At 37.5% G+C, this 17,107-nt stretch overlaps 1 protein-coding gene across 2 annotated transcripts in view; it reads left to right on the top strand.

Moving 5' to 3' along the window:
- The window catches only part of DCAF1 (DDB1 and CUL4 associated factor 1), an 84,530-nt gene that overhangs the window by 29,907 nt on the left and 37,516 nt on the right, over window positions 1-17,107 (top strand). For both annotated transcript variants that reach the window (XM_077763372.1, XM_077763371.1), the window contains exons 6-11: window positions 6,811-6,948; window positions 8,808-9,320; window positions 9,660-9,761; window positions 13,757-13,915; window positions 15,635-15,814; window positions 16,440-16,649. In XM_077763372.1, coding sequence (XP_077619498.1) covers window positions 6,811-6,948; window positions 8,808-9,320; window positions 9,660-9,761; window positions 13,757-13,915; window positions 15,635-15,814; window positions 16,440-16,649 — 1,302 coding nt within the window. The remainder of the gene's footprint in view (window positions 1-6,810; window positions 6,949-8,807; window positions 9,321-9,659; window positions 9,762-13,756; window positions 13,916-15,634; window positions 15,815-16,439; window positions 16,650-17,107) is intronic.

Here is a 17,107-nt window from a genome sequence, read left to right as displayed (position 1 = left end):
TTTAGTAAGTGGATGGCTATCATTTATTGAGCACTAGTCCTGTGTTAAGTATTTGTTTTGCATCATATATTATTCCTCACAGCATCTCATGAGGTAGGAAAAAAACCATGAGTATATGACCTTTTAGAAGCTGAGAGGGGAAAAAAATGACTTCAAGAAAGAAGGGAAGAGACCCAGATCTATCAGATTGACCATCCAGGATAACTTGTAAACTTTCCTATTGCATGCACATACAGATTCTGGATAAACTAAAATAAACTCTTATAGAAATCTTTAGGTGCCAAAGATAACTAACTGTAAAAACAAAGTGGTAGTGAAGGACAGGAGATAAAACCTTGGCTGAACAGTTGTAACTGGGACCTTGACCTCTTTATAAAACTGGTACTCCCAAAGGACCTTCATTGAAACAGTACAAAAGAAAAATAGTGGGGGAGAGNATGAGCACTGGGTGTTATATGTAAACCAACTTGACAATAAAGTATAAAAAAAATAAAATAAAGAGGTTATGGAAAAAAAAACAGTGCAAAAGAGATGTATCTGCCTACTGCCATGGAAGATGACTGGTTTCTCAGTCTGACTCAACTCTGTGGCTAAATCTCTGAGAAACTCTGGGTATGATCTTTATTTTGGTATATGTTTGAAATTTCTGTTATATGAATAGGAACCCCAAAGTCAAGAAATTAACAACAAAATAATTTTCCTAGACCAATGATATTCCTTAAGTGTCTGATAAAAGCAAATGTAAAATTACTCTTGAGGGAGCTTTCATTCCAGGCTATAAGGGATTCTCACAGAAAAGCAATTTCCAGGTGAAGTGAGTTCACAAAAACATTACAAAATACACCAGGAAATAATTTTTCAGGATTAGGAGTTAACAATTAAAGAGAAGAATCAAATAGAACAAATATCTGAAAGATATTAGGAAGTCCCTTTTAAATGATTGGATATATTTCCCTTTTGGGTTTTTCATTATTAGTGTATAGAAATGCAACTGATGGGGCTCCTGGGTTGCTCAGGTCATGATCTCACGGTTCGTAGATTCGAACCCCGTCTTGGGCTTTGTGCCTGACAGCTCAGAGCCTGGAGCTTGCTTCGAATTCTATGTCTCCCTCTCTCCCTGCCCCTCTCCTGCTCACGCTCGGTCTCTCAAAAATAAATAAACATTTAAAAAAATTTAAAAAAGAGAAATACAACTGATTTTGTATGCTGTAACTTTATTGAATTCATTTATTAGTTCTAACATCATGTGTGAAGTCTTAGAAGTTTTCCACGTAAAAGATTATGTCATCTGTGAATAGAGATCATTTTATTTCTTCTTTTCCAGTATAAATGCCTTTAATTTCTTTTTCTTACGCAATTCTGGCTAGAACTTAACAGTACTATGTTAAATAGAAGTGGTGAAAGCAGACATCTTTGTCTTGTTCTGTTTTTTCTAAAATTGTTTTTAGTGTTTATTTTTGAGAGAGAGAGGGCATGCGTGCATGAGTGGGGGAGGGGCAGAGAGAGGGAGACACAGAATCTGAAGCAAGCTCCAAATTCTGAGCTGTAAGCAGAGCTGGACACACATGGACCTGAGCCAGAGTTGGACGCTTAACTGACTGAGCCACCCATGCACCCCTGTCTTCTTCTTGATCTTAGGGGAAAGTCTTTTTTTTTTTTTTTTTTAACTGTTGAGTATGTTGTTAGATGTGAGTGGGCTTTTTGTAAACTGGCCTTTATGATGCTAAGGAAGTTTCCTTCTGTTCCTAATTTATTAAACATTTTTTAAAGAAACTGTGTTGAAGTTTAGCAGATTGTTTTTGTATCAGTTGAGATGGTCAGATGGTTTTCCATTAATTCACAGTAATTGCACACTAATTTTATTAGTTTGGTAGATAGATTGATTTTTGTATGTTGAACCATACTTGGATTCCTGGATAAATCCACTCATTGGTCATGGCATATAATGTTTTTACTGTGCTGCTGAATTCAGTTTGCTGGTATTTTATTGAGTTTTTTTGTAACAGTATTCATAAGGGATATTGTTTTATAGTTTTCTCATAGTGTGTTTGGCATCAGGATAATGGCCTCATAGAATGAGTTTGAAGTGTTCCCTTATTAATTTTTTGAAGAGTTTGAGAAAGATTGGTATTAATTCTTTAAATGTTTGGTGTAGAATTCACCAGTGAATTCATCTGGTCCTGAGTTTTTCTGTTTTGGGAGATTTTTGATGACTGATTCAGTCTCCTTACTACTTAAGTCTTATTCAGTTTTTCTTTATGAATCAGCTTTGGTAGGTTGTGTGTATCTAGGAATTTGTCCATTTTATCATTTTACCTAAGTTATTCATTTTCTTGGCGTATAATTGCTTATAGTGTTTTGTAATTTTTTTTTTATTCCTGCAAGATTGCTAGTAAGGTCCTCTCAGTTATATTTGTATTTTTAAGTTTTATTTGTTTTTTAGGTTTATTTATTTTGAGGAAGAGAGAGAAAGAGTGGGAGGAGCAGAGGGAGAGGGGAAGAGAAAATCCTAAGCAGGCTCTACAGTCAGAACTTGATGTGGGGCTTGAACTCCTGAACCTTGATCATGACCTGAGCTGAAACTTAAGAGTCAGATGCCTAACTAACTGAGCCACCCAGGCATTCCTCTTTCAGTTTTGAGAGAAATGTGAGTCTTTTTTTTTTTTTTTTTTTTTTTGTCTTGTTCAAGATTTGTCAATATTGGGTCTTTACAAAGAAACAACTTTTAGTTTCATTTTCTGTATTTTTGTATTTGCTGTTTTATTTATCTTCATTCAATATTATTTGCTTCTACTACCTTTGAGTTTTGTTTGCTCTTTTTCTAGTTCCTTAAAGTGTACAGTTAGGTTATTAGGGATTTGAGGTCCTTCTTCTTTATTATATCATAACTTTTTTTAATGTTTGTTTATTATTGAGAGACAAAATGAGCATGGGAGGGGCAGAGAGAGGGGGAGACACAGAATCAGAAGCAGACTCCAGGCTCTGAGCTGTCAGCAGAGAGCCTGATGTAGGGCTCGAACCCACAAACCACAAGATCATGACCTGAGCCAAAGTCGGATGCTTAACCAAATGAGCTACCCAGGTGCCCCAGGATCCTTCTTTTTAAAATTGTATATATATTTGCAGCCATAAATTTCCCTTTTAGCAATGCGTGTGCTACCTCCCATAAATTTTGGTACGCATTCATCTAATTTCCCTGTGACTTCTTTGACCCCTTCGTTGTTTAAAAGTGTATTAATTTCCACATATAAATTGTCCAGTTTACCTTAGGTTGTTGATTTCTCATTTAATTCCATTGTGATTGGAAAAAATTCTTTGTAGGAGTTTATTCTTTTTAAATTTATTAACCATGTTGTTGCCTAACATGGTATATCCTAGAAAATGATCCATGTGTACTTAAGAATGTGTACTTAAGAAGAATGTATATTCTGGTCTTGTTGGGTGGAATTTTCTCTATGTGTCTATTAGATGTAATTGGTTTATATAGTGTTCAACTCTTATGTTTTCTTATTCATCTTCTGTTTGGTTGTTCTATTGGAAGTGGAGGTACAGAGTTTCTGTTTGGGATAATAAGTTTTGGAAATATATAGTGGTAATGGTTATGTAACATTGTGAATGTTTTTAATCCCACTGAATTATACATTCAACGGTTTAAAAGTTTCAACATTATTGGGTGTTAAAAAAAAAAAAAAGAATCTAAATTCTTAAGAAAAGCCCAAGACCGGGGGGGAAAATGGCCATTTGGGAAAGGAACCAGAGAACTAGCGTATATAAAAATTAGTTACTGAATTTAAAAACATAGTAGATGAATTAGAGTGAAGTTTAGACACAGCTAAAGATAGAATTAATGAAATGGAAGATATGATAGTATAACCAGTAATGAAACCCCTACAAATAAGAACTGAAAAATAGGAAAGAAGTTGATATATAGAGACTAGAATTAGGAAAGTTCAAAATGTATCTTAAAGGAGTTTTAGGAGGAAAGAATGGGAAGAAAAGGGAAGGCAATATTCAGGGAGGTGAGATAGAATTTTACAAATTAATGAAAGACATGACCACTCAAGACCACTCAGGAAGCTCAGAGAAGAAATACTAAAGACAAAGGAAAGATCTAAAAAGCAACCAGAGTAAAAAAAAAAAAAAAAAATTCCTGTAAATAATCAAACAGAACAGACTTTACCACAGCAGCAGTAAAGGCCAGAGAATAGTAGAAAATGTCTTCAGGGTACTTCTGTAAACCTAGAAGTACTGACCAAATAAATGGGAGAGGGAACAAAAATTCTGGGTAACATGTAGATAGAAGGAGCTCATTGGAATTAGTATTTTGAGGTTTTTTATAGGAAAGAGGGAACAGTAAAAGGCACTTAAAAGAGTAAATGTATTTTCATGTCAATATTTAAAAATTTTTGAAGTTTATTTTGAGAGAGGCAGAGAGAGTAGGCAGGGGAGGGGCAGAGAAGGAGAGAGAGAGAGACAGAGAGAGAGAGAAAATCCCAAGCAGGCTCTGCACTGTCAGCATGGAACCTGATGCAGAGGCTCAAACTCATGAACTGTGTTATGTGATCTGAGCCAAAACAGAGTCAGACACTTAATCGACTTAGCCACATAGGCACCTGTCATGTCAATGTTTTAAAACAAAATCTCTCCCATATATTTTTCAGAGTGTTAATTTTTTGAAAAGAGGTTAAAATGTTTAGAAATCTATGGAATAATGACTACATGACTTAAGGAAGAGTTTCAGATATAAAACACACAAAACTTAAAAGAAAATACTGTTAAGTATGATTACATAAAAATTAAGAACTTGTGCTTATCATGAAACACTTGTAAAAGATGTGTATTTCACAGAAATGGAAGCCTAAATGGTCAATAGGCATGAAAAAAAAATGCTGAACCTCATTAATAAATGATGAATTAAAATTACATGCAGTGCTATTTTTTTTTAAATATTTTTTTAATGTTTTTATTTCTGAGAGAGAGAGAGAAAATTGTCCAGAGAAAATGAGCAGGGGAAGATCAGAGAGAGAGGGAGACACAGAATCTGAAACAGGCTCCAGGCTCTGAGCTGTCAGCACAGAGCCCTTATGTGGGGCTCAAGCTCACGGAACATGAGATTATGATGTGAGCCGAAGTCGGACGCTTAACCGACTGAGCCATCCAGGTGCCCCTATGCAGTGCTATTTTTATACCCACCAGACTACAGCAGGTAAAAAGTATGACAGTGGTCCAGTGTTGGCAAAGATGTAGGAAAAAAAGAAGTATTCACTGTTGGTGGAAATGTGAATTGTTTGCAGTCACTTTGGAAAATAGCCTGGCATCCTCTGGTAAAGTTGAGCATGAATATATCCTGTGATGTAGCAGTTTTTTTTTTTTTAATGTATATTTTTGAGAGACCACATGAGGGAGGGGCAGAGATAGAGGGGGACAGAGGATCCGAAACTGGCTCTGTTCTGATAGTAAATAGCCTGATGAGGGGCTCAAACTCAGACTGTGAGATCATGACCTAAGCTGAAGTTGGACGGGTAACAAACTGAGCCACTTAGGCGCCCCCGATCAGCGGGGGAGGGGCAGAGAGAGGGAGACATGAATTCTGAAGCAGGCTTCAGACTCTGAGCTGTCAGCACAGAGCCCTTATGTGGGGCTCAAGCTCACGGAACATGAGATTATGATGTGAGCCAAAGTCAGACGCCCAACTGACTGAGCCACCCAGGTGCCCCCAATATAGTTGTGGTTTGTAAGCCAACAAAATAGCAAAATATGCAGGTGAATATCTGGAGGTACACTGCCTGGGATCAGACCCCAGCTCTGCCCGTATGTTCCTTAACTTTATGGTGACTCCGTTTCCTTTTCAGCAAATACCCAATCATGTAAAGTTGATGTGAGAAATTAATAAGTAATTATGTCTAAAGTCTGTCTTATGTTGAATGCTCTTTGTGACAATTTCATGTAATAATGTAGGGTGAATGTAAAGAACATAATGTTGAATAGTAAGTTGCAGAAAAATACAGTGCCGTGTGGTTTATACTATTTAAAGCAAATAACATTTAACAAAAGTTTAACAAGAAAATTGTTAAAATTTAGTAATAGAGGCACCTTTTGGGGAGAGAGGACACAGGTGATAGAAGGAGGAACACATGGAAGGTTTCTATTAAGTAGATCATGGTTGATTTTCATTTTCTTTGATTGGACTGTGCATATTTATGTGTACTATTTTATAATAAAAACTAATGAAAAATAAGTTTAGGATATGTGGAGTTAATAAGTGTGCATTGTAAACTTCAAAGAAGAACATAGAATTTTTAGTGCTTTCCACTTTGGTCATGGAATATTTTGGATTTCAAACATCTAAGGTAGGACTGTTAAATGATTATTGATCTTTAGCTTGAATTTCAGTGGCTGGATAGTAATCTGTTTCACAGAATGCACAAGTACTTTAAACTACTTAGACACATTTTTAAATTTTATGATCAACATTGAAATATCTTATTAAATTCTTGGGGTGCCTGGGTGGCTCAGTTGGTTAAGCATCTGAATTTGACTCAGGTCATGATCTCGCAGTTCACGGGTTCGAGCCCCGCATCAGGGTCTGTGCTGGCGGCTCGGAGCCTGGAGCCTGTTTCAGATTCCGTGTCTCCCTCTCTCTCTCTGCCCTTCCCCCGCTCATGCTCTGTCTCTCTCTGTCTCAAAAATAAAAATAAACTATAAAAAAAAGTTTTTTACATTCTTTCACAAGACTGAAATATTTGCTTATATCTTTAATTATGAAAACGGTCTTTGCTGAATTATACTATTTCGTTTCCTTTACTATAGGAGGGAATTGTTGAGAATCTTTTCAAATGGGCCCGGGAGGCTGATCAGCCTTTGAGGACGTATTCTACTGGACTGTTAGGAGGTGCTATGGAGAATCAAGACATTGCTGCCAACTATAGGGATGAGAATTCACAGCTGGTAAGAACTATGTTAGAATTACTATCTGTATAAGGTGGGAGAGTATTCACAAGTTCTTTTCTTAGTAACTGAACTTGAAAAGATATATCTTACTCATTACATGGTACTGGAGTACAGCTGTAATTTTGACATTTCAAGATAACTTTTTTTTTAAGTCTGTATATTTATTTTGAGAGAGAGAGAGCACACAAGCTGTGGAGGGGCAGAGTCTGAGAGAGAGAATCCTGTGCAGGCTCTGCGCTGTTAGTGTAGAGCCCAGTGCTGGGCTTGATCTCACAGACTGTGAGATCATGACCTGAGCCAAGATCAGTAGTCAGATACTTAACTGACTGAGCCACCCAGGCACCCCTCAAGATTACTTTTATAATAGTTTTTATTTTACTTTTTTTTTAACTTGAAAATAGCCATTTTTTATATTATCAAGGATCATGATTGTTTATACTGGATAAAGAATAGCAGCATTCTCTTTCTTTTCTCAACATTTGGATTATGTAAATTTGCAAACATACAGCAAAATAGAATTTTACAGAGAACAGCTATATACATACCACTTAAATTGTGAACGTTTTACTATACTTAGTACATATCTATCCATCCATTCACCTTTCCTTCTATTCATCCACCATTCCTTTTTTTTTTTATGTAGTTCAAAGTAAATTGAAGACATAATTTCTTTCTTTTTGTTTTTTTAAACTAAGCATAATGCTACATTCTAGTATTGGCTCAAAAAATAAGTTCTTAAGTTGCATCTTTGGTTGAGTGTCTGACTTTGGCTTAGGTCATGATCTCATGTTCCATGGATTTGAGCCCTGCATCCCCGCATCAGGCTCTGTGCTGTCAGCCCGTTTCAGATTCTGTGTCTCCTTCTCTCTGCCCCTCCCCTGCTTGCACCCTGTCTCTCTCTCTCTCTCAAAAATAAACATTAAAAAAAAAAAAAGTACTTAAAAAGTGAAAAAGTAGTGAACTTGAAAAATAGATTATATAATTATGTAGATGGCAATATCTAACAATACAGTTTACGACAGATATAAGTTTGAGAAACCTTCATGTTTTATTTTCAGACATTTTTAAAGAAATGGAGCACCTAAGGGGCGCCTGGGTGGCTTAGTCAGTTAAGCGTCCGACTTTCGCTTAGGTCATGATCTCGCAGTTCGTGGGTTCGAGCCCCGCATCGGGCTCTGTGCTGACTGCCAGCTCAGAGCCCGGAGCCTGTTTCAGTCTGTGACTCCCTCTCTCTCTGACCCTCCCCTGCTCACGCTGTCTCTCTCTCTCTCCTAGAAATAAATAAAACATTAAAAAAAAAAAATTAAAAAAAAAAAAAAAGAAATGGAGCACCTGGTTCGTTCAGTCAGTTGAGTATCTGACTGCGGCTCAGGTCATGATCTCATAGTTCTTGGGTTCAAGTCCTGTGCCTGGCTCTGTGCTGACAGCTCAGAGCCTGCTTCAGATTCTGTCTCTGTCTTTCTCTGCCGCTACCCTGCTTGTGCACTGTCTCTCTTTCTTAAATATAAGCAAACATTAAAATATTAAAAAATAATCATGAATATGTCTAGTGTCTGCCTCTTGAGGTGTGATGGTCCAGTCCAGCTTGATCCAGATAGGTTAGCTATGAATGATGTGTGATGTGCAAATATAGTTTGGGTTCTCTGGGAAGTTTTATGAGGAGTGAGACTTTTAGCTGTTGTTAATTTCATCAAGCTGTAGGAATTAGGTCAAAGTATTTATCAAATCTTTGCCATTTCCAGATACTGAAATGAGGATCTAGTTCTCTTTAAATGGAAATAAGAATTATTTATTAAGAATCATTTAAATTAAGATGCAGAAGAAATAAGACCTTTTACTCCAATATCTGTTAATAGGTGGCAATAGTACTTCGAAGACTGAGGGAGCTACAGCTTCAGGAAGTGGCTTTGCGGCAGGAAAACAAGCGTCCCAGCCCGCGAAAACTCTCCTCTGAACCCCTTTTGCCTCTGGATGAAGAAGCTGTAGATATGGACTATGGTGACATGGCTGTAGATGTAGTGGATGGCGAACAAGAGGAAGCCTCTGGGGACATGGAGATCTCCTTTCATCTTGATTCAGGCCACAAGACCAGTAGTAGAGTGAACTCAGCAGCCAAACCTGAGGAGGGAGGATTGAGGAAAAACAAGTCAGGAAAACAGGGTGACAGAGAGAGTTTTAGGAAAGCCAAGCAGAAATTGGGTTTCTCAACATCTGATCCAGATCGCATGTTTGTTGAGCTATCTAATAGCAGCTGGTCAGAAATGTCCCCTTGGGTGATTGGCACCAATTATACTCTTTATCCTATGACTCCTGCTATTGAGCAGCGACTTATTCTCCAGTATTTGACCCCCCTAGGAGAATATCAGGAGGTAAGTTTATTGGAAAGAATGCTATTCACACTCTGGGACTATTGTGCTTCTTTCTGAGATATTTTAGGTAGCATTGATGCCTACCTGATGCCTAAGAAAACGCTGATGAGTTTTTACTCTAATAGAGAAAAGTGTTTGCCTCAAACTGGTGAAGTCTTATGCTATTGGTACAGTCTTAGGTCACTTCAGATATAGGTCTATTTGATAAAAGTGGGTTTGTATGTTTATAAAGGAGTGGGGGAGGGTACCTCATTTTTTAAAGTCTTCTGTCTTCATAATGGAATAGCAAATATGTGAAAATAAAGCCAGTGTTAAGATTTATTTTTATCTTCATTTCAGTTACTTCCCATATTCATGCAACTTGGATCACGGGAATTGATGATGTTCTATATTGACCTGAAACAGACTAATGATGTCCTGCTTACATTTGAGGCACTCAAGGTAAAAATATTTTTTTTAAAGATTAAAAAAAATTTTTTTTAATGTTTTATTTATTTCTGAGAGAGAGAGCATGAACAGGGAAGGGTCAGAGAGAGAGGGAGATACAGAATCTGAAATGGGCTCCAGGCTCTGAGCTAGCTGTCAGCACAGAGCCCGACGCAGGGCTTGAACCCACGAACTGTGAGATCTTGACCTGAACCAAAGTCAGATGCTTAACGGACTGAGACACCCAGGCACCCCTTAAAGATTTTTTTTTTTTTAAGTACTCTTTATACCCAACATAGGTCTCAAACTCACAACTTTGAGTTCAAGAGTCGCGCACTCCACTGTCTAGGCCATCCAGGTTCTCCACTTGGGGTAAAATTCTTTAAAATGTTCGGTACTGAGTGTTTTATTGACATGAATGTACTCATGTGTTTTGGTGTATAGCATCTCTGAGGTTTATCGCTCAGGGCATTTTCATTGCCAGATGTGTCAAAATAGTAACAATTGAAAATTTCTTATTTCGATAGAATAGAAGAGGCTTACCAAGTACTTTCACAGAAATCTGGGAGTCCTATAGGGTTGAATATGAAGGTAGAAAGTGGATCTAGTTCTGGGGATGGCCTCAGTTATTTTTGCTGCATAGGAATGGATAACTGTGTGTATAGTACTTTATATCCTATTACTTTTTAAATATTTCTCTGTCAGCCAACACTACTTTTTCTGAATTCTTAATTATTTACATACTGTGTGATGTTAGCTTATCTAGGTGAACAAAATATAAATTGGAAAATGAGTAAAGAAGTAGAGGCAGACCTAAATTCAGTAGAGGTAAATGATCCTAAGTTGCAGAGGTACTAAATAGGGGAGGGCAGGTTAGCTAGCCCAGGAAATCCATATTTATCTGTGATAATTAAGTTAATCTGAATGGAGAGAGGTAAATTGAATGAATAACATTGTGGTTATCATACAGTTCTACCCAACAGGAAACAAATGAACAGCGTACCTTTCTGTGATGTTTACAGTATTAGGCAAATCAAATCTTTTTTTTTTTTAATAGTTTATTGTCAAGTTGGTTTCCATATGACACACAGTGATCATCCCTACAAATGCCCTCCTCCATGCCCATCACCCCCCATCCCATTCCCCCCACCCCCATCAGTCCTCAGTTTGTTCTCAGCATTCAAGAATCTCTCATGGTTTGCCTCCCTCCCTCTCCCCCACTATTTTCCCCCTTTCTTCTCCCCCATGGTCCTCCTTTAACTTCCTCCTAATTCTCCTATATGTACAAACATATGGTATCTGTCANATTTTTGTGTATGGTGTGAGAAAATGATCTAGTTTTATTCTTCTGCATTTTGCTGTCCAGTCCTCCCAGCACCATCTGTGAAAGAGGCTGTCTTTTTTCCATTGGATACTCTTTCCTGCTTTGTCAAAGAATAGTTGGCTGTACACTTTTGGGTCCAATTCTGAGTTCTGTATTCTATTGGTCTGTGTGTCTGTTTTTGTGCCAGTACCATACTGTCTTGATGATTACAGTTTTGTAGTAGAGGCTAAAGTCAGGGATGGTGATGGCTAGGCAAATCAAATCTTCATGGTTTGGTTAAGAGAGACAATCATATAAGCCTGTGATTTCTTTTAGGTATTATAGATGTTGTGAAAAAAGTATGGGGCACAAAGGAAGGAGTATTGTCTTCTTTCTGAGAAATGGTTCCAGAAAAGACCTCTGAAAAAAGAAGTGATGCTCTCCTGGCTCTTTAAAGTTACAACTTTAAGGAAAAAAAAAAGAAAAAAACAGCTTTATTTTTGATATTCTAGAGCTGTACTCGCAATAGAAGTTTCAGTAATGGTGGAAATTTTCTTTCTCTGCTTTTTCATACAGTGACTACTAGCTGTATGAGCACTTAAATTGTAGCTAATGTCACTGAGGCATTGCATTTTTATCTTAAAATTAGTTTCATGTGGCTAATGACTATTGCATCAGACAGCACAGTTCCAGAGTATACTGAAATGAAATAGAAATGAGGAAAGTTACCTTTCAGATCCCAGAAACTTTAAATTTGGAGAAGGCCACACATAGCCTGTATAACATATATCCCTGTATGTGGATGCAGTGTGTGTGTGTGTGTGTGTGTGTGTGTGTGTGTGTGTGTTTGTGTGTGTGTGTAAATTCATTATACTTTGAATAATGGAATGCAGCTAGAAGTCAGAGTTCTCTATAGTCCAAAGCTCTTGCTTTCAGATGCAGCATCCTGTCCTGAATAGGATATGGTGGAAGAGGGGATTTGGGCAGTTGCTATTTCCATAGATTATGTATGAGGAATTATAATGGGTATCGTTATTCAACTGTTTCCATGCAGAATCACATAGGGGATTAAAGAAAATGATTTAAGTGTGAACAGAGAAAAGTTACAAGAAATCTTTCTTCTGGAGAAATAATGTAGAAAGATATGTATGTACTCTTTTGTTCAAAAGGAAGATTCAGTTGTATAGACGAGAGTGTTGAAGTTAGAATAAAAATGGGTTAAAATATAGTCATTTGAAGAACCAGACCTTATATTGAGATACAATATAAGGAGAGAAAGTAGAATCTTTGCTTACATTAGGGAAGTGATCTAGGTTATAGGCTTTGTATTGGTAAAGGTTGAGCCTGCTTATTACTCTCTCTTCTCTCCTACGTGTCTTGGCAGTGGAACTGCCACTTTATGGTAGGGCCATAAGAAAAACTACATGCTGCCTTCTAAGGGTTGGAGGGGAAGCATATATGGTTTAGCTACTTCTTGGAGGACAGGCTTGTGTAACAGACAAAAAGACTGAAGAGGGAAGAGATATGAATTACATATGAGGATTATCTGAATCTGGGTTTTGAGAGAACTTCTGAAGAAGGTACATACCTATTTTGCCATTAACCCTGGCAAGATTTGTATCAAATTACGTGCTTTCCCGTCTGTCTTGTCTGTACTTTGTGCCTGCTTCACCATCTGGAAGACACCTTGGCATGAGAAACACAAGGGGGAGCTCTAGTTCTTCCAAGGCGCTGTCCACATTAGCCTGGGTTCAAGGTCAGGAAGTAGCCTGCTGCTTGCATTGTACTTCCTGCCTTTAAAATTGCCCAAAAGATCAGGCCTACCCAGAAAGGCTAGTGGGAATTGAACAGGAAGTTAGCAAAACTTTAAAGATAACATACTTTTTAAAGGTCTTTTTACTGTACATTCTGATAAGTTCCAAACATTTACCAGTTTGCTGAAGATGGTTATTTGGGGTTATGTATAATGAGGTTCAGTATAAGAGAAGGCAAAGTTTGATATTTTATTAGACCCGAGCCAAAACTAGAGCACAGAGCTGATTATATTTAAAAGGATTAAAATGGGAAGGTTAAGAAAAATCCTTTATGGAAGCTAGGTAATGATAAGATGATTGTGGGATTATGTCATTATTTATAGCAGTATTTTTCATTTTTTCTTTTTTACCTTTATGAAAACTGTTGGTGGGGGCGCCTGGGTTGCTCAGTTGGTTGGGTGTCCGACTTTGGCTCAGGTCATGATCTCATGGTTCATGGGTTCGAGCCCCACATCGGGCTCTGTGCTGATAGCTGGCTCGGAGCCTGAGGCCTGCTTCGGATTCTGTGTGTCTCCCTTTCTCTCTGACCCTCCCCTGCTCACACTGTCTCTCTCTCTCTCTCTCAGAAATAAATAGAAAACATTAAAAAAAAATTAAAAAAAGAAAAGTGTTGGTGTTAGAAGGGAATGTTAGGTAATCTTAAGTGTTTTTTTTTTTTCCCCTCAGCTTTATTGAGATATAATTCACATACCATAAAGTTTTTTTGTTTTTTGTTTTTTTTTTTTGTTTTTGATTTTATTTCCCGTAAGCAGGACTGGTTTTATTTCTGCTGTGAGGGAGTGGTTGTCTACTTCAGAGGATTCCTTTTATTTAGCAGCTTGATTTAATTTTTTGTGAAAAGATTTTGTGATTGTTCTAGATTGTTCACAGTAACATGTGTCCTCATTGTTTAGCACCTTGCATCTCTCCTGCTCCATAACAAGTTTGCCACAGAATTTGTTGCGCATGGTGGAGTACAGAAGTTACTGGAAATTCCTCGTCCTTCTATGGCTGCAACTGGTGTATCCATGTGCTTGTATTACCTATCCTACAACCAGGATGCCATGGAAAGAGTAAGTCCAGTCCATTTAGAGTTTGGGAATGGGATTGGGTAAGGAGACACTTTAGAACATTCATAGAAAAAATGAGTAGTTGGGGTCAATTTTAATGAAAGAAGCAAAGAACATGAATATATGGCTTTCACAAAGCATTCTAAAAATGTAAAATTGTTTACAAAAGATTTTTTTTCTCCTATCTTAATTAAAAAAAAAGCAAGGTAGATTGAAGTCTGGGGGCTTTATTTAGTTTTTGCCATTTTTGTTAAATTAGTATTAGTTCTTGGGCTCTTGTCAGATGTTGTTCATGGAGTTGTATTTTGGATTTTAGAGTCAATCTATTATAAAACAATAGATGATGCTTTGTATGTGCTAATAAAAAACGTGTGGTAGAGATAATAAAATAAGTCCCCATTGTTTGCAGGGTTTTCTAATGTTTTCTAATGTTCTCTGTGTTGTGGCTCTTCTGGTAGAGTGAGGTTGGTAAATTCTTTTTGGGCTATGTCTTGATTCATCTTTGCATATTTATTAATAAGGTAGTGTTTTAGTTTTAATTTTTTCCCCTCTTAACGATCAACATTATGCAAAGGCATGTATTCTTTTGAGAATAGTAACCTAATCTGTAGGTATGTATACACAATTAATTATGGCTAAGATAAAAAAGTAAACCTGGGGAATGCTTTAGAATTAATTGATCCATAGGAGACATCAAAATGTGTGTGAAATGAATCAGTGAGTGGATAGATAACAAACTTGTAGACTTTAGTATCAGAAGGCTCAGTCACTTTTATCACCTATGGATAGTTTCTTAATCTCTTTGAGCTTCTTTTTCGTCTTTTTTATTTTAAAATTTTTCTTTGAGAGTGAGACAGAGCATGCGAGCATGGAGAGGCAGAGGGAGAGAGAGAAAATCTTAAGCAGGCTCCACACCCAGCACAGAGCCATCTCTGGGTCAGTCTCACTACTGTGAGATCATGACCTGATCTGAAATCAAGAGTTGGATGTTTAGAGGGCACTAGGGTGGCTCAGTTGGTTGTGTCTGACTCTTGATTTTAGCTCAGGTGATGATCTCATTGTTTGTGGGTTTGAGCCCCATGTTGGGCTCCACACTGGTCATATAGTCTGCTTGGGATTCTGTTTCCCTTTCTCTCTCTCTCCCTCACCTGATTGCTCTCTCTCTCACTCTCTCTCTCTCTAAAATAAGTAAACTTAAAAAAAAAAAAAAAAAAAGAGTTGGATGCTTAACCGACTGAGCCACCCAGGCACCCTCTTACCTTCTAAGTGGGAACTGAGACTCTATGGAACTGAGCACTGTGGATGTAAATATTTGCAAAATTTGGCATTCAGTAAATATAGCTCAAATTTAAGTATCTAAATTTAGGGTTTTCAGCTTGGAATAGAGTGTTATAGAATTTCATTTGTAACTTAAGCTTTAAACTCAAAATGACTGTATTAGTAATGATCATTGTATTCTACACAGATAGCTAGAAATTTTTCATCCCTTTTGAAGGTCCCTTTGCCTGAAATTTTTTTTTTTTTTTACAAATAGTTTATTGTCAAATTAGTTTCCACATAACACTCAGTGCTCATCCCCACAAGTGTCCTCCTCCATGCCCATCCCCCCCCCCCCCATCCATCAGTCCTCAGTTTTTGTCAGCATTCAAGAGTCTCTCATGGTTTGCCTCTCTCCCTTTTGCCTGAAATTTTTAAAAACGATTTTATTTTTATTTTTTGCAGGTTTGTATGCATCCCCACAATGTTCTGTCTGATGTGGTGAACTATACCCTGTGGTTAATGGAATGTTCTCATGCCTCAGGATGCTGCCATGCTACCATGTTTTTCTCAATTTGCTTCTCCTTCCGGGCTGTGTTGGAGCTCTTTGACCGCTATGATGGTCTTCGTCGTCTGGTGAATTTGGTGAGGTTCTCAACAGTTTCTTTTTGTGAGACGTAGGGGTCTTGCTTGTCTTGGCTGCCTTTTAGTAGTGTTGAAGAGGGACGCTTCTTTTTTTTTTTTAAAATTTCATTTTTAAGTAATCTCAGCACCTAACATGGGGTTCGAACTCACAATCCTGAGATCAGGAGTCACTTGCCCCACCAACTGAGCCAGCCAGGCACCCCAAGAAGAAGCTTTTGACTAGAAGAATTTTGTTATCACTCTTTGTGAATGAAGTCTTTTACCTCCCTGCATTCACAGGTTTCTCTTAAGTGGTTAGAGGACTCTGTGCCATTGTAGACTTGCCTTGAATATAGTAATCTCATAGGGGGAATTGTGTTGATAATCTTGATCTTCCTAAAAGCAGTGGTTTTGTGGCTTAATGTCTTTCAACGTGATTACAAGGTTTATAATTTTTCAGTAACTGTTTAATGTTTTGCTTATATATGGCAACTCTTAACATGTTGTATAGACAAATATGCTTTGATGTTTGTCAGTCTTGTTGAACATAAAAGTTTACTGTAATCCTTTTCCTCCTTTTACTTTTTTCTTTATTTTTTTTTCCTTCCCTCCCTTTTGCCCCATCCTTTTGTCTCTTTCCTAATAGATCAGTACTTTGGAGATTCTAAATTTGGAAGATCAGGGTGCACTTCTGAGTGATGATGAAATATTTGCTAGCCGCCAAACTGGGAAACATACCTGCATGGCCTTGCGCAAGTACTTTGAGGCTCACCTGGCCATTAAATTGGAACAAGTAAAACAGTCACTTCAGAGGACTGAGGGTGGCATTCTTGTCCATCCTCAACCCCCGTACAAGGTGAGAGGATCTTGCCATAAAAGGAAAAGTTGTTAACCATTGTAGCATTGTTGGGCCTAACACTCATTCAGGTCAGTGGAGTTTATGCAGTATGTACATTGTTGGATTGTACTTGCCCTGTGTGGAGGCAGAATACTTGAACATGGATATATCAGGGACTTGTTTTTCTCCTAGTTGTAAGTTGCTGCTTCTCTGAGATATTAGAACAGCAGTGTGTATGAAAGGGCTTTCTTCTATGAATAGTACTAGATATCCTGCCTCCTTCTGCATGAAATTGTTTTTCTGAAAGGGTATGTCTGTTACTCCTCTGTCATTTTTTAACTTGCTTGATGTCTTTTGGAATGAAGATGTGTTTTAAAAATCACAGATTGAAAAGAAACCAGTTATTTTATGTGGTTCTTCTTTTTCAAGCTGTGAAATATAGGTACCAACAAATTGAACATTTTGCTGTCTTTTTT

The sequence above is a fragment of the Crocuta crocuta genome, unplaced genomic scaffold (genome assembly GCF_008692635.1).
Source record: "Crocuta crocuta isolate KB4526 unplaced genomic scaffold, BGI_CrCroc_1.0 scaffold1079, whole genome shotgun sequence".
NCBI classification, from domain to species: domain Eukaryota; kingdom Metazoa; phylum Chordata; class Mammalia; order Carnivora; family Hyaenidae; genus Crocuta; species Crocuta crocuta.
This window is presented reverse-complemented; position numbering and strand designations above follow the sequence as displayed.